The sequence below is a fragment of the Poecilia mexicana genome, unplaced genomic scaffold, assembly GCF_051168715.1.
Source record: "Poecilia mexicana isolate PSO_F unplaced genomic scaffold, ASM5116871v1 scaffold_8, whole genome shotgun sequence".
Classification (NCBI taxonomy): Eukaryota; Metazoa; Chordata; class Actinopteri; order Cyprinodontiformes; family Poeciliidae; genus Poecilia; species Poecilia mexicana.
This window is the reverse complement of record NW_028263377.1, coordinates 22,577,800-22,604,581: the sequence shown is the minus strand read 5'-3', so window position 1 is coordinate 22,604,581 and position 26,782 is coordinate 22,577,800. Positions and strand designations below refer to the sequence as shown.

The 26,782-nt window shown below is 38.6% G+C and overlaps 1 protein-coding gene across 1 annotated transcript; it reads right to left on the bottom strand.

Moving 5' to 3' along the window:
• Positions 1-984: 984 nt before the first annotated feature.
• On the bottom strand, positions 985-26,060 carry plcd3a (phospholipase C, delta 3a). Its single transcript, XM_088007708.1, has 15 exons — positions 25,698-26,060; positions 13,734-13,898; positions 9,187-9,414; positions 7,884-8,014; positions 6,451-6,676; positions 5,866-6,067; positions 5,639-5,783; positions 4,497-4,649; positions 4,244-4,396; positions 4,013-4,163; positions 3,771-3,887; positions 3,480-3,658; positions 3,243-3,378; positions 2,074-2,223; positions 985-1,994 (listed from the first exon to the last, which is right to left on the bottom strand). Exons 1-15 carry the CDS (start codon positions 25,789-25,791, stop codon positions 1,852-1,854), a joined length of 2,373 nt encoding a protein of 790 aa, XP_087863834.1. The 5' UTR covers positions 25,792-26,060; the 3' UTR covers positions 985-1,851.
• Positions 26,061-26,782: the final 722 nt, after the last annotated feature.

Below are 26,782 nucleotides of genomic sequence, written 5' to 3'. Positions count from 1 at the left end.
AGATATTGCTAAAGTTCAAGTCCTTAAATGTTCTATACACTTTCCTCAATGTAATTAATATTGGGAACCTTTTGGGAACTTTCCCTTAAGATTACACTGTGCAAAAAATAACCCTGACGACATCTGGGAAATGTTTAGTAAAAGTTTAAGGAAACTGCTTTACAGGAAACTTTTCTGTTTCAGGGATATACATGGTTGACAAGCAAACAGACATTTTGGTATTTTCCCCCATATTTATTTTAAAATGTGCACACAATTTAATAAAACTAGCTATTCTATATATTACACAAATATTGTATCTAATCAATGATTCATTTAAGGAAGATTTTCATTTAAATTTTATCTTACAATGCTAAATTAAAAAAAATATATGGCTTTATTTGTTCTGCCTCAGATGAAATTTTAAAGAATGATAGATGGACTAACAGATGAAATGATTGAGGCATTATCTAATGTGGGAGCTTATTCGGTTTGCCAGGGCCACCTTTGTTGTGGCTCTGACCTATGTTATCATGAGGTAAGACAACAAATTAACTTCTTCCATATGGTTGCCAGATTCAAACACAAGTTGATGAGCTCTATCCTGCTGTTGCTTGGAGCAGTTCTTGCCTCCTGGACACGTAAGTTTGCAGGATTTCTCTACACCACTTTGAGATCCTGTGAAAATGTAGAGCACACTTGGAAAACTCTGGTGCCAATATTAAATATTAAGGTGAAGAGTTGTCAGTATTTGAGCATGTGTGTATAATTTTCACACAGGCTCAAGATGGTGCTCCGTTGGCTATTAAAAAGATGATTTCAGTTGTGTTGTACGGTCATTTACCCTGGAAAAGAGTGATCTAAAATAAATGAACAAAAGTCCTAAATTACAATGACATTCAGGTCAAAGGTGAGCTGATACAAGTGTTAAGTTATTGAAATATCCACAGGCATTTAAAAAAAAAAAGAAGCAAACAAAAAGTTAATAAGACAAGTCTCAGACAATGATGTTATCAGTGCTTTATAAAGAATAAATCCCTAAAACACTGCAATATGCCTTCACTCGTCATACATGTTAAAATATACAAAAAACCTTGTTATCACAAGGTGCAAATAGTTGTTGTTGCTAGCCTTAAATAAGAATAAAAACAAGCAAAAATCAATTCATTAAGTTTATCACTTAAGTGGATATATGAACTCTTCATGCACATTCAACACTGGTTTAGTTAACACTTTTTTTTCAATAAGTTTGAAATGACACTCAGGCTAATACACCATGGCTACAAATTAAGTTCAGATAAATATTATCTACATACTAAAATTATTTTTTTAAGTAAGACTGATAGCACAAACTCTAAGACATCGTGAAAAATACAATTACTTAAAAGGTTAGTACATCTTAATTAGCAGTGTTTCAATAAAAAAAAAATGCATAGTTGTATGGCTAGCTTCTTTTTTGTAGCAAAATAGCATCCGATGATAAAGTGCTCTGTTTCTGTTAATCTCATCTCATCCTTTGAAAGTAGAACATAATAAAATGCTAAAACCTTTTGTCAAACCTACATTACAAAAGTCAGTAAAAACAAATTTCATCTATGCAGACGTCGAAGAGTTGGCGTTAAAACATTAAGGTCTGTTAAGGGTGCTTTATGAGCCTCACTCTTCTTGTTTTCACAGTGCATCTGAGAGCCGTCTTGCCTCTTCAGCTTTTCTTTCCGGTATTTTGCAGCAGAAGAGCAGAAATGGGCCACTTGAGGTCTTGTTGACAAGAGGGGCTTGTAACAGCAGCAGTCCCCTTGGATTAAAATGCTTCTTCCTCTGAAGCGCTTTTCATATCTAAAAATGTATCTTTTCATCTGGTTCAGGCACATTTCACTTTTTTCCTTTCGCCATGGCCATTCGCTCCGCCACACTCTTGACAGGAACTCCTAGATTGCTCACTTTTACATGGATGAAGAGTGAGGCTGGGGACAAGCTGGAGCCGTCTGCCTTCAGTAGGTGAACATGTCGATATCCTGAGTGGAAAAAGTGTTTCAAACATGTTATAAAACAAACAAACAAAAAAATGTGACACTACTGAGATAAGACAAATACCTGTACGGAGGCTTGTGAAGGGCAACGTGAACTGCCCCACAAAGTCATTTTTGGCTGCATGGTCATGATCTTCCACAACAAATCGCACTAGAGCCAACTCAGGGACTTGCAGCTGGAAGCTCAGAGTGCAGTCCCATCTTGGGTTGAAACCTATAGAGGGCGCAAGAGAGCTGTAAATGCATCCTTCTGTGTACCTTTCAAGTCATTCCAATGGATAAGAAAAACACAGAAACTGCAACGACAAAGTATTCTCCAAAGTATTCTATTTTGCTGCTTTATCACACCTAAATGGTCAGACATAGAAAACACAAAAGCAGTTTTCAAATTGTGATTCTTTAATTGAGGCAAAAACTCTTAAAAGGCCTTTATGCAGGAAACTGCCTATAACACGTTGCGTCACCCTTAGCGGTAAAATCTGCCAGAAGTCCAGAAGTCTCTTTCTCCACTGTGGATAAATTTTGATTCAATGTTCTTTGTAGAAGTGTTTAATTGTCACTACACTGAAAAATTTTTAAGCCACAAATGTGTCCCAATTAGATTTAATATCACACTTAACTAGACAAGTGCAAAATCTTTATTTTGTTTTTGTCATTCAGAGGTGGACTTGCAAGAGTGTTTCGGCTTATTACCTTGTTGCATAGCCAAAAGTATTCCGATTTCAAAAGCTGATGGCCAGACTTTCTATTTGAAGGTTTTCTGATAGAGAGCAGAATTTCTAGTTTGTAAGTAGCAAAGCAGCCCCACAGCATCACACTACCGCCGTCATGTTTGACAACTGGTATGACGCTTGCCAGATGTGGCAGGATGCAAACCTTCCACATAGTTTCTTTGTCTTGTCGGTTTGCAGAATATTTTCTCAGGAGTCTTGAAAGTTATTGAGGTCAAAATACTTTTATGCTAAATAAAATAGACATTTATGTGTGTTTTTATTTTATTTTATTCAGCAGAGAAATTACTGACTTAAAAACAAGCTCTTATATATTTCTGAAAAGTTTTATCTTATTTCAAGTGTACTAATGTATTTGACAAGAAACTAGTAAAAAAAAAATTTGGTAAGATTTTGTGTTTTTGCATTGAAGGGCTTTGGTTGTCTTGGTTGGTTGTCGTTGAGCGCTATATAAATAAGTCAATCCTGATACCAGTAACAGGATATTTGGAGAATTAATTACCGTTGTTGTCAATGCGGGGCGTTTTATTCTTCGCCCTATCTATGGCCACTCCATGGATTTCTACCACCACCTGTGGGTCCACAATGGAGGTGGCTTTCTCTGTGTTTATTTTGGGTAGTTGTTGAGCAGATATAATCTAAGAAAACAAACAAAGCAATATAGAAAATTAAACAGGGAATGAATGAAAAATAAGAAAAAGTTCTGCTTTTAGTGGCTTTAATAGCGTCCACGGCTCACTTTTATGGTCAGCTGGGTGGGGGTGTGGCCGGGGCCTCCGCCCGTGTTCTCGGGGTTAAAGTTGGATGTCGGGCTGCACATGAAGCTGGGCTTCAGTATATATCCACAGCGACCATTGGGGAGGAAGCGTCCCTGGTTGAGATCCATCTGCTCCCCAGGCGTCTGGAAGTTAAGAGCCACTGACGGAAGTAAAACAATCAATCAGAAATGAGCAAAAATAAAAGAGTATTTTCATAAAGTCAAAAACTGCTGATCTCATTAGCACCCCTGCTTCTAGTATCGATCACACACCCATGTGGCAGCCGCAGTTCCACATTTCCTGAGGATCAAAGTTGGATGATTGGAGGCGCTGGCCCGAGGGGTAGATCCGGCTCAGCTGCCTGACGTTGTGTCGCACAAAAAGCGTCCCTAAACGTGAAAAGACAGAAAGGACCACACAGTGAAGCACAAGAGGATGATTGCACATTCAGCTGCCCAAGCTGCACAAAATGCTTGAAACCAGAAATCCTTTGTGCCATTTCCTCTGCTTATACCGGAGTCTTTGATGAGCTTGAGCGCCTCGTTTTCAGAAAAAGACGACATTTCATCTGCTTGTAGCTTGGATGCACTTTCAAACCCACGGAAGGAGACACTCTTACAGTAGACCACCAGCTCCGACAGCTCGGGGCTAAGCTTGGAACAGACCTGAAAATGGAAAGGTAAACTGGTCCATTAGGTTAAACATTTGCTTTGAATGGTGAAAAGTCGGAGCAATCCGAACTGACCTTTGCAGAGTCACTCTTGGGTGTGTTCTTGTTTATGCTTCCTTGATCGTCCTCAGAGCTCGAGGAGAAGCTAGTGAAGCTCCCGTTCTTTCCCAGCTGACCAAGGTGAGGAGTGTGTCTCTTCCCCTTCACAAGGATACGCCCCCTGAGCTCCTGGAGGAAAAGCAAATAGCAAAAATGATTTCATTAGAAAACCAGGCAGCCTGCGAGACTATAAGTGAAAGCCCATCTGTGTGTGTGTGTGTGTGTGTACTTCAGGGGAAGGCAGATCATTGAGCGGCAGGTCACTGAAAGGCTTGGTGAGCAGTTTCTTGCCCAGAATGGTGCGAAGGTGTTTGGCCATGACAGCCTGCTGCTCCACTGAACAGTGGTTCTCCAAGGACAGGATCAGAGGGTACGGGGACGCCTACAGGGACAAAACAGAAACATTTAGGCATTAAAATAGGGCACTTCTTAGGTTAAGAAGTGTTAAACTTCACCTAGCAACCCTCCACTGTGGTTGCTAGGTGAGGGGCAATGTTAGACGGTCTTGTTCTGCGGTCAACAGTGCAGAGAGTGAAAATATGTGCGACCACAGATGTGCTGGTTTTAAAACGTTTGAAACCAAATGACTTCTTTTAAGCTGTCACGTGAAAACCTGTTAGGTTTGAAACAATAAAGCATTTCCTGAAATATCTCTTTGAAAATGAGCATATTTACATTTCAAGCTTACAAAGTTAAAGGTGACCTATTATACTTGCTTGAACAGGTTAGGATTGGTCTATGGGTTATACAAAACATGTTCATTTCATTTTTTATTTTTTGAACAAAATCATTCTTAGATAAGATTTTAGTCTATTAAGTTCTGCCTATTTTGAGCTCCTTTCAGAACAAATTATTTTAGGGCCTTTTGTCATTTTAAATCTAAATAAGCTGCTGGTTTCTGGATGGCAAGTAACAAAACACATGTACAACTAGCTGACCAAATGCCTTGGAGCTCAGCTTGGGTTGCTAGGTGACCTGCTGGGCTTTGCTGGGGTTGCTAGGTAACAGGCTGGGCCTCACTGTGGTTGCTAGGCGAGAGGCAGTTACATTCTGGAAGTTTTTGAAACAAAAAAATAAGTTTATGGTTTATGGCTGTTTTTAGAAACAGTGGAGACCCAACTAGAATAATAAAAAGGTGCAAAATGTGAATTTTGAATAATTTGTTCCCTTTAATTGTTGTGATTAATTGTAATCAAACACACAACATCTCCTTAGCAATACTAGTCACAACAACATTTACTTTCCCTTTGGGATCCTGGAAGTATTTTTTTGTATTGAAATAAATTGATGATTACAGTAAATGTCATAGGCAATGACAGGAAGGATGTTTACTAACAGTAAGGAAGAACAGGTATAGGCGTTGAGTCATACCTTAAAGGCGTACTGGTTGATGGCTTCAATGACCTCCTTAAAGGGAACCTTAGAGGTAAAGGTGTGGCCGTGGTAAATGGCAGGCTCACCTTTATCTCCATCCCAGCAGTCCAGCTCCACACATCGGCATCCCTGATTCAGAGCCCTGAAGGAGAGAAAGACGGCGTGTTACACCACAAACTATCAACCTAAACTCCTCAGTTAGGTTTTATTTCATGTCAACACACCGGATGTAAGACTCGGTGCTGCTGGCGCTGGTGACCTGGTCCTTGGTGAGGTAGGTGTTGTGGGACGAGGAGATGAAGTAGTGGGTCAGTGGGCGGGTCATATCCTGGTAGATCTGGGCGTGGTTGGGGTTAAAGACGTCATTTTCCATAGACAGCATGTACATGGTGAAACCGTTCTGCGTCATCACCATCTTCTTCTGAGCTGCAGTAAATGGTGATTGTCATGTTTGTATGATTGTTGCAATGTGTTCTTGGGCTTTAGCTAAATAGAAATATCCTTTGTAGTCCCACAATTAGGAAATTCCTTTGCAACAGCAGCAAATGGACTCACACAAAAATAAAATATGAGAATATATATAAAAACAGAATAAAGTCCAGTCCAGAGGGATACTTAACTGAGTTTCTTAATTAAAAATTAATTAAGAAACAAAAATATTTCTTAATATTTTGTTGTCAATTAAATAAATGACAACAAAATAAGTTGTCATTTATTTAAGGACGTAACACATCCATAGATTTAAACATCATTTAAACTTTTACTTCAAAATTATCAGGATCTGGACTGAGCTGGTTTTAGAGGCCTACCCAAGTCGTTGAACTCGTAGGTGAGAATGAGATTTTGAGCGTGACTCAGCGAGGCGTCCTCTCGCTGGTCTCCCAGGAAGTCGCGCAGCTCCAGGATGGAGAGCACAGAGCCGTTGCTGGAGTAGTGTCTGAACACTTTCTCCAGCTCGGGTCGCCGCATGAGCTCCTTGCAGAACTCTTCGATCTCGTTGTGATCCAGGCGGCCGTCGTGGGATTTGTCACAGCGCTGGGGCACCCAGCAAAGAAAATACACCAGAGACAATATGGTTTTTGTTATGAAAGTGTTTCAAAATCTAGTCTGTGTGACAAGAGACCATGAAAACGAAAGATTGCTGCAACAAAGTGCTGACACAGCAGGAGGTAATTCCACTTAAATAAAGAACAAACAACTCAAAGAGCAGATAAACTCGCAAAGGGGAGCTTAGCTGACTCTGCCTTTTTGCCATGAAGGTCTACCATAAAATAAACTCTTCTTATGCAACAGCAATAACTTCACTGCCTGAAGGTATTATCTTTGGACCTAAAGAGGAATGATCTAGAGCCAGTAAACTATTTCTGCTAGAAACCAGTGATTAGGTCCAAAATCTTCACCTTCAGAGTCACATAAAGACAGTTACAAAATCGGCCTTCTATCATTTCAAGAACATTTCCAGGATTAAAAGACTAAACTTCTAACAAGCCGTAGAGACACTCAGTCATATGTTCGTCTTTAGTCACATTGATTACTTCACAGGTCTGCCTAAAAAAAAGAAATCGATCAGATTCAGAATGCTGCTTATTAAAATCAGGAAAATAAAGCACATCACCCCAGTTCTAAAGTTCTTACATTGGCTCCCTGTAGCTCAAAAAACTAACTTTAAAATACTTGAGTGAGTTTATAAATCACTGGATGGCTCAGAATCAAAATACGCTAAAGACCTGCTGGTGTTGTATCAACTTTCCAGATCATTCTGGTCATGTAGGTTAAGTTTTCTCTGCATCCCCAGAACCAAACACGAAGAAGCAGCATTCAGGTTTTATGCTCTACAAATCTGGAACAAACTTCAATAAAACTGCAAAACGGCCAAAACACAACTAAAATCCACCTGCTTATAGCTGCTTTTGATTCATGCTAACTGGAACAATGATCAATATATTTAATGTGTATGTGGTTGATGACTATGATAATGGTATTTGACAAAATTTAATGTTTATTGCTGCTCCGTAAATTGGCGACTACATGAAGTTTTTATTGTTAAAAGCACTTTGAACTGCCTTGTTGTTGAAATTTGCTGCACAAACAAACTTGACTTGACTTTGACTGACAAGCTTGACTAGAAATTGAACACAGACTGAAATTCACGTCACCAAAGGAAAATGAAAACATGCTAATCAGACAGGTGAGCTCTCAGAGTTTGAGACCAAACAGAGAAAACACAGATCACGTCTCTCACCTTGAACAAACAGCGCGTGTGTTGCTCGTTCAGGTCGATGTTGATCATCTGCAGCAGCCGTTTGACCTCGTCGTAGGTCATCTTACCGTCCTGGTTTTCATCTGCATGCTTCAGGTAGCCACGAATCCAATTGTAGAGAGTTAAGGGAACCAAAAGACGCTGACACAAAGTCTGTACGGCATTGAAAAGCACAACGAAATTCTAACTTTAGAAACTAAGCTAAAAGTTTTTAATAGTAAAATAAGACCATCAGCAGGAGATATAATTTAAAATAATAATCTCAAAGCAGGTTATATTGGATCCTAATTTGTTTCTATTATGCTAAAACCACAGAAGCATAATTTTAGTACTTTTATAGGTATAAGCCTGTTGTCTGCAAAAACTGTGTAGTGTGAATAACAGCTTTCATTTAGTGAATTTGAACAGTGAGACAAAGGTGTTTTTATCTTTGATGCAAAATATATATAGATATATCAAAGTACAGCTCTGGAAAAACTTAAGAGACCAGTTAAGATTAACAGTTTCTCTGATTTTACTTTTTGTAGGTTTATGTTTGAGTAAAATGAACATTGTTCTTTTATTGAACTATAGTATTGTATTAAACTATAGTAGCTTGGAACTTCAGAAACATGTCAGTATACTGACATGTTTCTGAAGTTCCAAGCAAACATTTTATTTTCAGAAAATTTGAAATTTTCAAAATAACAAAAAAGATGCAAATAATGCTAAGAAAACAAGTTTGTATTCATTTATAAACAACGATGCTAATGTTTTTTTTACTCAGGAAGAGTTCAGAAATCAATATTTGGTGGAATAACCAGGAGGTTTTCAGTGGGGCTCAGTGCAGTGGGCTTGTAGTTTTTTCCAGAACCGTATTTTGTGCAGTTTTAGCTTAGCAGAACTTGAGGAGGCAGCCATTTTAAGATTAAGACGCACTGGATCAGGTGCATATTTGTATTTAAAAGCTCCTGAGGGGTAATGTTTGTGTTTTCTCCACAAAATAACTGCCCTCAATTAAAGATTGGATTTCAGTGAGACTGTTACTGAAATTAAAGACAAGGTTATTTACAGGCTTTTTTAAATAACCGCAGTATCATATCATCTGATACCGAGACTCAGTCTAACCTGGATGATTGTAATTAACATCAATAGTTGGACTATATTTAGAAGGGGCGCTTGAAACATAATCATTACTTCTCACCTCAGCTGTACTCAGTGCATGTGACACCACAGCTAGTTACCATAGCAACATCGCTTTGGTTACAATGGGTTTACTTTTGCACATGTATTCTGGCAGGATATTGGTCCAGCTTTTCCTTCTGGGTCATGCTGGTGACGCGGTCCTTCAGGAAGCGGAGGCCTCGCACCCAGCACTGGGCCTCCTCAGCGGTGGGGCACTTCAGGTCCAGGCTCTTCCTGGATCCCTTGAAGATCACCGTGAAGCACTGGTCCTCCGGCACCGTCTCGGACAGCCGCCGCAGGGCGTCCGACTGGCAGCCTTCGCGCACGCAGTCCACCTCCATCACTGTAACTGGAGGGGAAGCATAGGCAGAGTTTTTGGCTCGTTCTCATGTGTAAAGCAGAGGATTGCAACAGCACACATGGAGCAGCTAAAGGTCGGGTTGTAAATCCCAGTAAAGCAAACAGATTGTAAAGGTGCAGGTTGTGAAATCTAAGTCAAATGCTAAGGTAAAGGTAATTTTATTTATATCGCACATTTTCAGCAACAAGGAACAAAAGCAACAAGGAATTAAAAGGAAATACAAACCAAAAGAAAGAGCAAAAGAAGAGAAAGTTAATAATGTTGATCCAAAGTAAATAAACTATGTACTGGATAAAAAGCAGGGTTGGTAGATAAGTATAAGTAAGCACCCTCTGGTCTAAGCCTTTGGTTTGTAGTGTTTGTGCTTTAAATGTGACAAATTGAGACCACTGAAACCACTATGCAACTGTTAAACCAACAGGATATCCTGCTAAATTCCTCGGTAGCCATTTTGAGCTGGTTTTTATTTAAAAACTGAACGACAGCCTTTTATCTCCAGGCTTGTCACAATAAATCAATTAATCAACTATAAATTATTTTCATTATTTATAGTTTTTCTCTTTTCTCTCTCTCTTCCAACCAAAAACTGGGTAATGAAAGTCTTCAGGTTTGTTCCTTTTTCTCAATTATCCTTTTTTTTGAAGGTCAGATTTCATGATTCATTTTATTCATTGTTTCTGTTTTGCTTATCTTGGATATGTAAAATGTCTTCCAGTTCCAGTGTTAAATGTTCATTTAAACTGAAAGTATTCTTGCATTATTTCACCATTACCAGCATATTACTTGAAAATGGTCTCAAAACAACAATGCTATCGTTTATCACAATAACTTCTGGGACAATACAACGTCCAGCAAAACTTGTAACCACTACAAAGCCTTTCATCGCTGGACTCTATTAGTTTCTTGATCACAATTAACTTTTGCTGAAGCAGCAGGGGATTTTCTAAGAGGTGTAAATCTCACGTTTAAGAAGAGTCCACAAGCTCTTAATGAGATTTCAGTGAGGAGAGGAAGGGGCCGGTTCATTAGTCGGTCATCTTTGAGACCTTTAAGAGCCGCTAGCAATCCGACAACACACTGATGGATGGAAGTAGGTAAATTAGTACCTGGTGGACTCTTCAAACACTGATCTTAATCTGCAAATGTCATTTTAAAGCTTTTGTCATGTTCAAAGCTTAAAAATTCAGCTACTTCGAGAAGGTAGCTCCAGAAAAGGTGTAGCCCTCTGAACACAAAAAGTTAATTTTAATACAGCAGAGCAGCAAACACACATATTAATAGTGTGTAAAACGTTTTGAACTGAAGGCATAAAATGATTTCCTCACATTCACTGTTGACTAAATGTCTTTTGTATAATCAACAGATTAGTCCTACACTGCACTGATGTCAAGTCAAGCAGAAAGAGCGGAGCTTTTCAATTTCAGGCAATAAAATATTTGTTTTCTTTTTTAAAAACAGAATTAATTAGCTTATTTTCATCTTTTAAAGCATGCCTAATTTGTATAAAAAAGGCTTGAGTGGTTAAATAAAAAAATCTGCTAAATATGGCGATTATTTGATTTGATTAATCGATTAATTGTCAGAATAATCAGTTACAAAAATAATTTTTAGTTGCAACTCTGCTAAAAAAAATAGAGCCAGAACTGCTTTGAATGGTTTCAATCAAAGCTTATTTGTGTTTTAGAACGGCCTAGTCAAAGTCTAGGTCTGTATCCTACTGAGAAATGAAAAATGAAAGCAATTTGAGCTATGCTGCACAGAAGGATGGAGGGTCGAGGGGGGATTTTAAACTGGCAGAGACACACCAGTCCACACAAGTGAGTTTTGCTCAGGTAAACACAAACATGTCATTTAGTTCAGAGGCTGCTGCGTTTCTGCACCCAGAAGCCAACAGTCTGTTGTGCAACAAGCAGAGTCTGCGCTCACAATCGCCTCATTCTTTCACAAACAGCCACAAAGCCCCTCACTCTCTCTCTCTCCACCTCTTCGAAATTCCTCCACATTCTGTTCTTGTGGTTATCCCAGATACGTGGCAGAAGTGACCTGCATGTTTTTGTGTTTGGAGACCAGCAGGAGAACATTCAGGAAGTGGCCTGGAAGCTGGATCGTTAGACACAACAGTCCATACCTGCAGGTATCAGTCAAAAATGAAAAGTACAAAAACAATCCAGAAGCAAAGCAAAGCCAGATTTGATCTTTATCAGTCGCCAAAGGGAGTCATTATCAGCGTCAATCAGCTGAAGTGGTTAGTCTGTTCTCATGTAGCGTTGTTGTCATCGCTGGAGGGAGTGTACCAATCTGAATGTTTCTATTTTTAGCTTCAACACAATCAAGAAGGCCTTCGCCACGCGTTCAACCCGAGTCTGCCCACTTCTTCTCCGCCCTGCAGGCCTCTCAGAGGTTCAGCATCCACATAAACACAGCAGCAGCAAAAGACACAAAGGTCAGGCAATAAAAAATATGAGATATATTGTTTCCATTTACGTCAGCAGGGAAGTAAATCTTCATGAAATGGAAAATATGGTACTTTGGGTGCATCAAGTGTAAAAAAAAAAAGTTAGATACAAGTTCAATGTGTGTAATGCTCACACACCAGCCACACAGTATACATACATTTGTTGTACAGGCCTTTAGGAAAACGTGTTTTACTCATTAACCAGGTCAGAGATTAGCAAACAATTCAGATTTATAAAGTCATATAAAGCGCTCCATTCATATTTTGCTCATGACACAATGGTGACAATAAATGATTAAGACAATGCATCTGGACTGAAATAAATAAGCATTATGTCCAAATTTACTACAGTTGGACAAACAGGAAGTTTAAATTACGTAGATTCTTTATTGTAAAGTTTGTGGTACTTGTGAAAATAAAAGAAAAATAGCATTTAAGTAGCTTAGACTCAAAGAAATTAAATATGTCAATTTTTATATTCACTAAGGAGGTTGAAAATCAAGATGTGATGCGGCAAATCAAATAAAAAGCATGTGATTTCTATATAAAACAATGTAAAAACAAATGTATTTACCGAGGATTACCAGGTTTTCATAAATTAGAAAAGTGACATATGGAAAAACAATAAGAAATTGTAATGTTTTTCTAACATTTCATTTTTGTATGCTTTGAGTATGTATGTTTCACTTGTCTTATACGTTTTTAATTTCTTTCATTCTCTTTTTGATCATTTTATTGTGAAAATAATCTTACATTTTCATTTAAAATAATTGTTAACGGCCCTTCTAGGTGCTCCAGATTATCTGTGTTTCTTGTGAGTGTCCCCATCAAATAAACAATAAATAACAAATATTCTTCACAGTTTCAGCACTACAACATATTTTTAACGCACTCAGTTTCTGTTCAGGTGATATTGTCCTTCTACAGATCGACAGTCGATGTTTGTTTTTAACATAAAGCAACTAAACTGGTGCGCCTGCTGTAGAGGGAGTTCAGAGAATCATGACTTCAGTTTATTCAGAGAAAAACTGTGATTCACCTGCACGAGTTTTAACGTGTCACTACTCTGCAATCCTACATTTAATTCCAGGTCAAACTCTCCGCACGCCACAACACAACTCACTCTGTCAGCTTATTTACCAAATTTCTTCAAAAGGAAAATGACTAAGCAATTACATTTGTGTATGAATTCATGTTCTAGGAAGGAGAATACTAAGAACACACTAAAACAGGTTGTGTTTTAGTCTTGAGTCTGTGAGCTGAAAACACAGATGAGTGGCTGAGATTTGACCGACAGATGAAGTTTCTGCACAGATTTCCAGTTGTGTTTCAGTTTCTGCTGTGTTGAAAATCTTTCACCTCATTCTTGAATTATTTAACCCTTTTCTTCCATGCTGGAAAAAGGCACAAGTGTAAATCACCTGTTTTGATTTTACTGAAGCCTTGCAAGTTAATATTTGAAGAGTGCTGCATGAGGCAGCAGCTGTATTTCCAATAACCATAAAATGACAAAAATTGAAATTATGAAAATAAATTTCCTTAATGCAAACACGCAAATTTCGAAGAAAGGTTCTCATATCTCATTTAACTGTTTACATCTGTCTCTACCTTTAGAGACAGAAATAATGTCTATATTTACATTAGCAGGATATAGACAAAGATTTGCGCACATTTGTAATAAAAACACAACTACTCATGGTTGTTTTGATAATGTTTCAGTTTCCTTTCTTCTCATTCACAGGGACTATAATTGGTCCTGGACATGCTAAATCTTAAGAGTCCATTCTCCTCCACTTCCTGTTAGGTCATTTATCCAATTTCTAACTTGATTGTCGCTTCCGGTGAGACTCACATGTCTGCTGGGATTTGCCTTTGCGGGAGCTTTTGGTCTCGCACCACACGGTGAGTCCGTCCTCCAGCAGCTGCAGGCTGCGGTTCTTCTGCCACCTCAGAGAGCGAACTTTTACCATGCTGCAGCCCTGCATCATCACACGGATGTCCTCATTGTCCAAAATCCCTGCAGACAGTAGAAAAATGAGGAATGGCAGTCAAACATGTAAAAATAAATAATTTCTGTAAGCAGAACATTTGCTCTATTTACTCTGATTCAACAGATACTTCAGCATGAAACTATAATCACCGTTTTCCTGCTTACACTGCAAACCTCAGCTCGTGTTTTATACACAAACCCTGTGTGGAGCCTGCAGATCTGTGTTTACTGGGGAACGAGTCTGAAAGGTGAACGTCATGCTTCATGAAAGTAAATTTCCATAAAGCATTTCCCTTATTTTGATACACATTTCTATTGATAATGTGTGAATCTATTAAAACTTAGTTGCAAGTCTGGTCCAAAGTTTCCAAAAGTCAGACTGAGGTCAAAACAAGAATTTATACAAATGTTTCCCAAACATCATTCCAAAGGTTCAAAGATACACACAAGTTTCCGGGTCTAGGTCAATGCAGTGGATCTGAAGTTGAATACAAACTCCAATATACAAGCTTTAGTTTTATTATTGACAATTTTTGACAGTGAATTGCTTCAACGCACTTCTTCAAGCCTTCTGCAGCTTTCTAGATGAGTTGTGTCTTTAAATAGACGAAGGAAAGAATGTAAATAGGCAACATTCCAGACATCCAGGTGCAAAACCTGTTTAATACAAAACCAGGAAACTCCAGCTAATTACTGTACATTATTACAGAGCTGTGAGCTCCATAAAGCACCTGTTTGTGTGACAACAGCAAGTGCCAGGTGAGATGAAAAGAACAAATTTTGATTTCTTTTATCATTCACTAACTCATAGTTTCCAAAACAACAGTTAAAAATACATGAAATATACATTTTTCACCAACATTTGCTAAAAAAAAAAGAGGAAAAAGACAGGAGTGGGAACTATTTCCCAGAATGCTTAGCGGCTTGTTTTTGCATCCTGATGGAAGTGCGTTACATCGATCTGACTTTGTGTTTTATTAAGGGAAATATTTATTTTAATCCAGCTTAACCTGTTCACACCATGAGCAGAATTTATTGTCATGTTTAATAAAATTCATTATCAGATCAGAAATTTAATTCATGCAATTGGGAACAAAAAGTTAAATTATTCTAAAGTAAAATAAGAAGTAATTTTAACTAGGTGTTTTTTCTTGCTCATTGTGAAATAAGTATTTGTTTTAAATTGCACCAATAAGTTCAAAACTCAAACAATGCTCACACAACTTGTCTCTTGTTCAGCTTCACAAACTTTCATTTCTGAGTTAAAAATAAAACAATTTTCTTGTGGACTTGAATTGCATTTTCCATCTTCAAATGTTTTACAGAGCTGCAACATTACAGCTGCAAAGGATTTGATGCCTCACATGACTACTTGTGAATATCACTAAGAGCCCGGCTTTTCTTTAAACTCTGTCTTATCCGTGTTTGTCAGAGCGCGCTCCACGCCGCAGCACATTCAATCCCCTGTTCAAACATCCATGGTCTCCTCCCCCCAGGACTCTGACCTGCATCCTGGGGGTCTGTGTTTTCTGCTCCACGCCTGAGGAACATCCTGCTTTACAAACAGCCCAAAGCCACTGGAAAGGGGAATATAAACCTTGCTTTTTAAGAGACATTTTAACCTTTAGATCCTCTGTGCTTTAATGCTTTTATTACCGTTTTACAGGTGAGATTTTATCTGTTATGCCTCCAGATTGCTTTTATTCAGCACTGTGATGTTGTGAACAGTTTTAGAAATAAAATCCATTCTTCGTCCTCGACCTGTCCGCTGTGTTTTTTTTTTTTTTTGGTCTCTCATTTTCTCTAACAAACCTTTGAGGCATTCACAGAAAAGCTGAGATTAAATTACACACAACAGGTGCGCTCTATTTACTGAACATGAACCTCTGAATAAAACCAAATCGGGAAAGTCCCACACATACTGAGAACCACTGCTGAAGACAAAATAAATAAATAGAATAAAAATAAACATAACGATGATCTCCAGTACAATAAATGTTCACTTCTACAGCGACCATGTCAATGCCAGACTTAAATCAATTTGAGAGGCAGCGGTTTGACCTTCTGCAGAGACGTGTGGACAAATTCCCACAAAGCTGAAAAAGATTTACTTCCAGCTATCACAACATCTTGATGGTAGTTGTTGCCGCTTTTCACTTTGGAGTTTTATTAACTAGTTGCTTCCACATAAGGTATTTTCAGAAAAAACTTAAAGGAAAAGTTCATATTTATTTTTGCCCACCAAATCCAAACTTGGTTACAGTAACATCCAAGCTGGTTAGCGTAATCATGCCACAACTCTTCTTTTTTTCAGCAAACTACCACATTTTGTTGCTAACAGAAGGATATTTTGCACAAATGTTTTCACTGATCAGAGTATCGGATATTTTTTTATTATAAAGATACTCCAGAAAATGTTTTTTTTTTCTTTTCATCTGAACTGTAGCTAATATAGCCACCTCATTTGCAGCAAAAGCAAATGCGGTGGATTAGCAGGTCTTCCCAGGACGTGTTGCTGTCAAGAGACGGTCATACAGCAACAGTCTTCAGTCAGAGGCCTCTTCAGATGTGTTGCAAAACTGACTGCTACCAGAAATCCTTTCTGCTCACATCTTAATCATCTCCTTCTACTTGGATGAATTATGCCGTCTAACTTTCCTGTGGGATAAATAAAGTACTTTTGAGCTGAATTAGTTCCTGCCAGGCCCATCTTGTCCTGTACTTTGGCCTCATTATAATGTTGGCCTTTATAAGTGTAGATAGTTGTGGGGATGGTTTTATGGATTCTACAGGACCTTCCAAGACTTTTACCACATTAATGAGTCTTAAAGCAATTTTTAATTAAATTAAATAAAATTTGGGAGCAACTCAAATGTTATTCATTTTCCTGAAGTCATTAACCTTTCACTAATTTCTCACTGAACCCCGATTACGAAGCCTGAAAAGGTCAATTTGTGGACCAGGCTGTCAGAATATTTTAGTTCATTTTATTCCTTGACTATGCAAACAGAACATTTTTTACTATATTTGCATGTTTGTTTTTTTTAATGGCCCGAACCCTGTTATCATAATTGTTAATCATAAAAAATTGAGGACATGCTTTAGTCTTGGTTACTCAAAGGTAAGATGTTAACTACACATAACTGCTGCACAGAACCCTGCTTAAAAAATGTGATTTGTCTCTTTAATGGATCCATGCCTCAGTGATTCTCCAGGGTTGGACAGAGACAGAACTTTCTCAGTCCAAACAACTTCCACACAAATTTTTTCTTCTGGGTTTTGTTCCTTCTAGGCTACCACACTCACAAGCTGCATGGCTCCTTTCTCCTCTGCTTTTAAATCCCAGCCTTCATGCTGTCAGTGCCAGGAGGATAACAGGGTTGGGGCCCTGCAAGCTAAAGCACACAGAGCGTCCCCTCCCTGCACACTATTCACCCCATCGAGCGCGGAGACAAAGAAACCCCCCTACCAGAGCTCCATCCATAACAAGCCTGTTTTTCTAAGCTGTTACTACCATGTGATGCATTCCCACAATCAGGCCAGCGACTACACCAAGCTGCCAAAAAGCATCAAATTATTACACAGTCATTTCAAACTTCTGCCACCAACGACGTAATACAGCGTAAAAACAAATAAAAACAGGTGGAATAACCTGTTTGCATAGTGTTGCAACACCTTTTGTTTCAGTTTCAGCATTCATTCTTCTTCAGTACAAGTCTAACTGCATCTCATGTCTCAACCCGACAACAGCTGAGTTTCTATTAGCAGATCCGCTCTGATCTTTAAAAGTCAGGAAATGGCTGAAACACAACATTAAATCCTCCTAAATCTGTCCGCATCGACAGTCAGACAGCAGCAGCTACAAAAAAAAACAAACAACTGAAATGTGCAAAACAAAACGATCCACGTTCATCTGGCTTCATATAGAGAGAGAAATGATGAGGGATGTTTATAAATAAAGTGTAACTGAAGGAAAACTGCAGCAATATGTGGCATCTTGGAGTCGCCACGTCTCCATAACAACCATTTCTTTTAAGACCTTTTTCCAGCGGTGATGATACTTGTGGAGGTGTATTGTATGTAGGCTTTTTATACAGTGCTTCTAACTCATAATGACCTGCCAAAAATACACAGCTGCAGTTAATGGGAATCTTTATATATTTTTAACTGTAAGTAACATCATGGTTCTGATTCTGAAAAACTAAACCCCGTTTTTAAACCCCGTTTAAAAAAAAATCGCAAGACTATGTGGCGATTCAGAAGTCTTTAAAAAACAAAACAAACTGTATATTAACTGGTGAGATGACATCTGCAAAAGTTCTCTCCCATGATTGCTTCCCAGCCGCTCCTTGTGAAAAAGGGTTCATGTTTCTCTCAGCATAACAACTGTCACGAGAGCCAGCTAGCACAGATTCTGCACTACATATGGCACAAACAGTTTAGGGGCTTCTGCAGCAGCTGCTGTCCCAGTTAAAGGTTTCTCAGTTTTGTCTTATAAGGATCAGATGGAAGCAGCCAATGTTTGCTGGACAACTGATCAAGAAATCCCTGCAGTTGGATGAAAACGAGCAATTTTGAGTTAATCGTTCTGCTTTGTTTGCTTTAAGAAACCAGAGCTTATTTATGTGCTTGTAAATAAATAAAATACGTTCAGAAATGGATTATAGCACAGGTTGAACTTGGCATGGAGAAATTTATAGCATTCTTGTGTCGATTAAGTCTGTGGTTTCTGTCATAAAGCGCTCTAAAATGTTATGAAGGCATTAGCATTGCTTTCCGGCAAGATGTGTAGAAAACAATCCAACATGTTGTTTACAGAAGTGATACCGATTGCTTAAAATTATAAAGAAAGGATTAGGGCCACGGAAAAACAAATTTCTGACTTTAATCTCAGAATTCTGAGAAAAAAAGTCAAAATTCTGACTTTAATCTTAGAATTCTGAGAAAAAAAGTCAAAATTCTGACTTTAATCCCAGAATTCTGAGAAAAAAAGTCAAAATTCTGACTTTTTCTCAGAATTTTGACGTTAATTCTGAAATTAAAGTCAGAATTCAGTTTGGGTTTTTTTCAGAGGCCCTGGTCGTCTTCCGTAGAGCACACATGTCAACAATCAGAAAGCTGTAGTGGTGCCACCTTTATAAAACAGTAAACTCTACTTTGTGACTCACAATTATATTTATGAGCTTCAACAAAAAAAAAAAAAAGTTTTATCAGAAGAATTGTTAAGCATTGCAGCATCTGGAGCTGTGCAGCTTGGAATTGATAATTTATCTACAAATGAATAAGTGACTCATTAAGAATGACTTTCACTAAGATATAGTAAAAACTCTTGTGGAAATCAAGATTAGATTCCCCAAAACAGAAGATTTTTACTGTCATCAAGCTTGACTGACATGTTCTTTCTGTATTGAAATCAAGTCCTAGTTAACGTTTTGATTGTCAAAAATATGTATTTATGAAGAGATATAAAACCCAAAAACCCTGTTATCATCTGTTTGTTTATAACAAGCATACCTCAACGTTTAACTATTCACAAATCAAACCTGGGTTAAATTTGGACCCAAGTTTAAGGTCCAGACATTGTTTTTCACTTGAGACTCTGAAAATGAATCCCCAGATTTCCAGAAACATATTTGTCTGCGTGTGATCATTCTGAACTACTCGATCTGCACAAAATCTTACTAAGCACTTTTGACCGAGCATAGAGAAAATATCTTATTACAGTTGAAGTAAAACAAAAGTAGCTTAAAAGCAACTTTTCAGCAAGATATAGGAGCTTGTCTAAAATCAATAAGTCCTTAATATCAATGAAAATGTACTAGTTATAAGTAAAATAATCTGCAAGTGCAACTACTACGTTTTCATCAATATTAAGGAATTATTTATTTAAAACAAGCTCCTATTTCTTGCTGACAATATGACAATACACTAGCTTTGTCTTATTTCAAGTGCACTTGCACTAGAAACCAGATCAAAAATACTTGGCAAGACTTTGTTTTCTTCCTGCATTGCAGAGGAAAGTTGGAGCGGTCTTGTGACACTTCCAGAAGACCTTTGACCTCAGCTCATCAGAGGATGACAAAGCTTTTTTGGTGACATTAGTTCTGATGAGAAAAGGAATTAAAAATAAATAACAGGAGTGGACTGAAGGCCCCTGGACTGATTTAGAGGGACATGTGGTGGCTGGGAAGGAGGCGGGTGATCTCACCTCCTTCAGTAGAAATTATATTAGCAGGAGATTCAAATATAGCGTTGGCAGTTGCATATTAGATTTTTCAGCGGAGGGATACAGTTGCATGGCTGAGACATCAGTCATGCTTCAGTGAGTGTCGGGGAAGAGTCAGAGTCTCAAGTCAGAAGCTTTAATTGCTGGATTTAACAAATGGTTTTATTGCAGCAGAACTTTAGCTGGATCAAAGAATTTTAAAATACTACTAATACATTCATTTAGATCTACAACTGGAAAACAACTCATGCCGGTTTATTCCTGTCGCTTTTGTAATATATAGTAAATGGCTTCAAAACTGAAACTTATGTAAAACAGGTGTTTTTTATATATTTGTTAAAACTGTCACTTTGTTCTTACATTATAATATGAGATAGATAATCTGTGAAAAGTTTGATCTCCTCCTCCATAAGCCCTCTGAAGAAACGCACAGCTCCCGACCAAAACCAACCAATCAGAGCCAGGAGGAGGGTCTTAGCGTAGTTGAACGTGCTGATGGCAGAGAAACAACTTGCCCTTACAGGAAAACTGTTTGTCCACCATCATTTGTGGCCATGCTTACTAGAATTAGCAGAAATGACAGAGCAAGGGGGGCAGGAGAGGTGAGCAGCAGCACACAGAGGGTGATTAAACCTGCCTCCTGGCTCTAAGTCAGCAGGGCCGAGCGCAAATCGTGACACCGCACCTCGTACTGGCACTTCCGGTGGCAGGTCTGACACCTGCCACAAGTGCCACTGCGTTCGGCTGACTTCGGCTGACCTCGGCACCTCTTACTGGCACTTCCGCTGACACCTGCCACAAGTGCCACTGCTTTCGGGACTAGCTGCCAGAGTTGCCACTGCGTTCGGCTGACTTCGGCTGACCTCGGCACCTCTTACTGGCACTTCCGGTGACACCTGCCACAAGTGCCACTGCTTTCGGGACTAGCTGCCAGAGTTGCCACTGCGTTCGGCTGACTTCGGCTGACCTCGGCACCTCTTACTGGCACTTCCGGTGACACCTGCCATTAGTGCCACTGTTTTCGGGTCTAGCTCTCAGTGTTGCTACTGACTTAGGCAAATGGACTACATATCCCATGATGCTTTATTACTAGTAGAAGAAGAACTTAAACACAGACGAAGAAGACAGAATTTAATAATTTTTTTTTCGCATAAATACTTATGTTAGCTGAATTTCTACACGTTTATTATATCATGTATGATTCGTTCATCCTATTTATTCACTAAAGTTCATCTGAATAATCCAGCCGACTCCTTCCGTCTTTGAATTAATCAAATACACAGAAGGTATCAGGGATGCCATTGGTTTCGGCACCTTTGTAACAGCTGAGTCTCGCCTCCACTAGAGCTGCTGTTAGATGTCCAGGATGTTTCAGAGCTGTCACAACTGTTTCCGATGTTTTGGGGGATGGCAATGACAGTTTTTTGAAAACGTGTTACTTATAATGCGTGTTTATAAAAAAAAATTCAATGGTAATTGTATATTTATCCATTTAACACTTTGAATATTTTTGACTGAGTTTAATTCAATCAAGATGGCCAATTGAATATACTATAAAGTGTCACTATTACAGTGGAACCTGTCACTATGTTCAAAGACACATCTGGTTAATCACACATCACTGATAGTTAATAGGACTTTTTACTTAATCAAAATGACATTCAACCCTTGCCCATGTTTATATCGCAGAACAGTGGCTGACATAGTGCAACAGGAAGCCAAATGTTGCAACTGGATAATAGTAATAATAATCAGACTCTGTATAACGTATATTGTAGAAATTAATAAAGTTTGAAAAATAAATTTAAGCTTAATGATCATAATTTCTCATGGAGGAATAATAAGTTATTTGATCCTGATGTAGTAAATTCACACGTTGACTAAACATGAATTTTACAGTAGACTTCAAATTGCTGTTTAAAGTATTTACATACAATGGCTAATAAATATTGACAAATCAATTACTATGCATATACTTTGTGACATAAACTTGAAAAAATGTTGAAACATATCTGCCAAATAAAATAATATGTAAACAGCACAATTTTCTTTGAAAAAATCATTTGCATCTTAAGTATAAACTAAAGTAATTTTTATTTCCAAAAATATGTAACATTCTTGTTCTTAATGCTGCTTAAGATTCACACATTGTCAAATTTTTTGAGGTGTAAATAATTTGTGTTTTGACTTATCAATATTCAATATTGGTGTAAAAAAATTGAAGTTGTTTTAACTTGAAAGTGAAAATCCTCCTGCTGCCTTGAAAATGCTGTTGAAATGCATTTTTTAGCTCAGATTTTAGTCATTCTCTCATCTTTGAATAAGAAAACTTTGAAGACAATGAACCGAACCAGAAAAAAACACAGAGAAGCAACCTTCATTTATGCCACACAAATCTGTAATAAACTTGACAAATAATGAAAAATAGCGGGGATTAAATGTAATAAATAAAAACAAGTAATAACTATTTAAAAATGATTAACTGGCATTTTTGGAAAATTATGATAACATGTTTCTTTTTTTAAAAAATGCATTATCTTAACAAAAAACACTGAAAGTTATAGTGGCTGCCTGGTCTATTAGATAATAGACCAGGCAGCCACTATAACTTATGACATCCTGTGCACTGTCATGGAACCAGGCTGAACATAATGTCACTCTGGAATTGTCAATATCTCATGTTGCCACTGTCAGAAATGTTAACTAATAAGTCAATATTAGTGAACTTACCCGGTTTAATAATCAATAGCATTATATTAAGGTCATTGTATGAAAATAATTATAATCCGGAACTGACAGGAGCTTGTCAGCACTGACATACCATGGCAACCGAGTGTCAGTTGTAGTGGTAGGTACCTACTGGTAGCTATTATCACCTGTTGCAGAAGAGGTCCCATCTGAAAGCGCAGGAGTTGTCTTTCTCTGTTTAAGTCTGAACACCGGCTGTATATTTAAATATGTATGAGAATTATGTTGTAATTAAGATATATTTTATTTCTATTTGTTTGATCTAAAGTTATTCATATGCTACATTCTGTCTGAAACAGATAGAGAATGAGGTTAGCAGCCTGTGGCACCCATGGCCACCTTACTTGTGTCACCTTACCCAGTGGTAAGGTGGCACAAGTGGCACCTTACCCAGAAGCCCGTGGCACAAGTGACAGCTTATGGCAACTGTCAACATGTTTTCACTGAGGCTGTTTATTGGAAACTGAAATTTGAGACTGTATAAAAAATAGACCAGGGCATATTTGCTTTTTTTAAGGGAACAGAATACTTAACAAGAAATGCAATACTTTGTGCCAGATCCACCATTATTTTCATTAATTATAAATTCATTCATATTAATTCTGACACAGAAGCTGTCACCAAAGAATATTATATTTCTATTCTATTGTTTTCCCCACTAAGCATATTTAAATATGCTGAAGTATGTATAATACAATTAAAAATACTTTAAAAATACAACTGTTTATAAATATGGCTGCATGTATAAGGTTTCCAGTAACAAAACAGCGTGTTATGAAAGATTAAATGTTCAAATACGTCATTGTGCCTGTTAAACATATAACGCTGAGTGGAGCGGTCGAACGCTATAAGATGGCCGCCCTAAATCTCGTGAGCAAAAATAGGCGAGAGGGGTCCGTGAGGCGTGGGAGGTGCCAGTATGAGGTCGTGGCAACCCTTGGAAGGTGCCGAAGTCAGCCGAAGTCAGCCGAACGCAGTGGCAACACTGACAGCTAGACCCGAAAACAGTGACACTAATGGCAGGTGTCAGAGGAAGTGCCAGTAAGAGGTGCCGAGGTCAGCCGAAGTCAGCCGAAGTCACCCGAACACAGTGGCAACTCTGGCAGCTAGTCCCGAAAGCAGTGGCACTTGTGGCAGGTGTCAGCGGAAGTGCCAGTAAGAGGTGCCGAGGTCAGCCGAAGTCAGCCGAACGCAGCGGCAGCACTGGCAGCTAATCCCGAACGCAGTGGCACTTGTGGCAGGTGTCAGACCTGCCACCGGAAGTGCCAGTACGAGGTGCCGAGGTCAGCCGAAGTCAGCCGAACGCAGTGGCAACTCTGGCAGCTAGTCCCGAAGGCAGTGGCACTTGTGGCAGGTGTCAGCGGAAGTGCCAGTAAGAGGTGCCGAGGTCAGCCGAAGTCAGCCGAACGCAGTGGCACTTGTGGCAGGTGTCAGACCTGCCACCGGAAGTGCCAGTACGAGGTGCGGTGTCACGATTTGCGCCTGCTGTCTCTCCTCTAAGTGGCTGTTTCATGACAATTTCTAAGATAACTCTGGATAACAAAGTCTTTTGGAACAAGCAACTAATCAAGTATGATAAATTCAAATGAGCTTGGTAATTTCCATTCTGAGGATTTATATTTTCGAAGGGTAATTTACCGAGTCACATGATCAACAACCAGATGTTACTAATGGAGGAAACCACAAAGATGCCAACGGGAAGTGGTTGATGTGACATGTTTTTAACGACTCATAATGTGAACAAACTTATTTTAATTGTGTTTCTTACTTAATGGAAACAGTGCAATTAGAAAATAGCGCACATTTGTAATCGAAACACTGCTTGAGCCAGAGTCCATGGCTTATAAATCTTTCTCAAACTCTTAAAAGGGTTCTGATTCTCAATTCTCTCAAGAATATCACTGTTGCTGTGCGTCCCATTTCTTCCTTCCACTACACTTTCCATTCATATGCTTTGAAATGGCACGCCACAAACAGCCAACCTCTTCAACAACCTTTGTGTGACTCACCCTCCTTGTGGCCAGTTTCATCAACAGTCTGCTGGACAAAATGTCAAGTCAGGAGTGTTCCCAGTGTGTAAGCCATAAGATTTCTCAATTTAAAAAATATCCATGTTCATTTATCTTAGGTGATGTTCAATTTCCTAGAAATGGAATTTACGCATTCATAAAAAGGAACAAAAATAAGGAACTGGAATACATGCGAGTAATGAGAATATAAAAGAATATATTAGCTTTACATTTTGAATTGTAAAATAAATTTACATTTTACTGATATTCTAAGTTGCTAATGAATCCAAGGAACTTCAGGGTGGTTCAGCCAGGATAATAGGTCAAAAGGTACAGTGAGCCTAAAGTCTGGTCCACCTTTCCAGTCACCTTTCGGCTGCTCAGCAGGAATCTATTTCGGGATAAGGTGTAGCTGTTAGCAAGAGGGACTGTGATGAGAATGTAGAAAAGTCTGATTCACATCCTTCACCGCAAGCAGATATATTAGATGCGTCAGTGACCAGAGATTATCTGGTGATCAGCAGCAAACTCTGACACAGAGAAGCTGCTGCGCTGTTTTCCTTAAAGCAGAACAACCATGTAGCTGTAGGACTGCAGGTGAATTCATGTGAATACAAGCGGGGGAAAAAAGGCGCAGATCCAGATTATTGATATTTAAACCAGAGGTCAGGAGGTAAACACGGGTTTTATTTTAAATAAAACGTCATAATTTAGTAGAAGAGATTCTGTTTCAGTCGGTACGCAAAATCAGTTCGCATAGTCAACACAATGTTTACGTTAAACCAGTGCCAGCCGAGGCGCACTTCCGTTTTATGACAACACTGAGATTTCAGATTTTCTTACCGAGCCTCCTAATGGGGTCCCTGGTCCTCTCAGCCGCGGTCCCCTTCTGATCCCTAGGACCGGTGGTCGCTGACTTGCTGCCGCTGCCTGACATTAATAAAACTTGACGAAACTGTAAAGTTTACGCGACTTCAGCTTTTGGCTACCCGGGTATTTTACGCGCGCCCTTAACTTTAAGGTTTGAGGACGCAGGTGTCTTAAAGCTGTCCCAGACCGTCCCCGAGCTCTGGAGGAGCCACCTGAGAGAGACATTTATTCCTCTTTGCACATGTGAAAAAGTCCCTCCCCCAGACGGCGATCTCCATGCCTGGGCGTAACGCGATTCCCAAACCGAGCGTAGGCGCACAGCTCGGATGGGACGTCCTCTCCTCCTCCTGCTTCTCTTTATGTTGCGCCAACAAACAGGAACCCGGATAAAAGAGAGCAGGGACGCTCGACTAATTTCAGGAAGCAGCTAAAGGGAACTTCTCTGGAGCTAAAAGTGCCTCAATCTAAAACAAAAATATTTTTTCAGTCAATTATATAAAGGATACTTTTTTTTTAGAAAGTTCAACAAATACAATTAAGAATATTACAATTTAAATACTTAGAAGTCTAACAAGTACAAATCAATATCAGTACGTATTAAAATAGTATATAGGCTATAATTTACTAGTCCACCGTGAAACTTTAAACGGACTTTACTTGCAGACCAATCACCTTCTGTGTAGCAGCGTTAGCCCCGCCCACTGACTATAATGTTGAAAGCTGATATGCTGAAACACACAACAAGATCAAATAAAGTAAATATCTAATATTTACTTTCCAGTACAGACTGCACACATACACTTATGCATTTTTATTTATTTAAGCATTTAAATAATACTCAATAAATGTGCAAAGCTGTGATAAAATTTTTTTTGTACCAATTGATTTTTTGGTTATTATTTTTACACAAGGAGGTCTAGGTTGGTGCTTTCTTTCCTTAACTAATGAAATAATTATTTGAAAACTGCTTTTTGTATTTACTCGGATTATATTTATCCAGCAGTTCATTTTGTTTGATGATATGAAATGTTTAAGTTTGACACAAAAAAAACCTGTTC

What these genes read in the sequence shown, in the direction of transcription:
- plcd3a (XM_088007708.1), bottom strand. Translation starts at nt 25,791, where the DNA reads ATGTCAGGCAGCGGCAGCAAGTCAGCGACCACCGGTCCTAGGGATCAG. An exon ending in AGCACCGAGTCTTACATCCG is followed by an intron (nt 5,784 to 5,865) that starts GTGTGTTGACAT and finishes TCTCTCCTTCAG; the next exon opens with GGCTCTGAATCAGGGATGCC. An exon ending in CTTCACAAGCCTCCGTACAG is followed by an intron (nt 1,995 to 2,073) that starts GTATTTGTCTTA and finishes TTTTCCACTCAG; the next exon opens with GATATCGACATGTTCACCTA.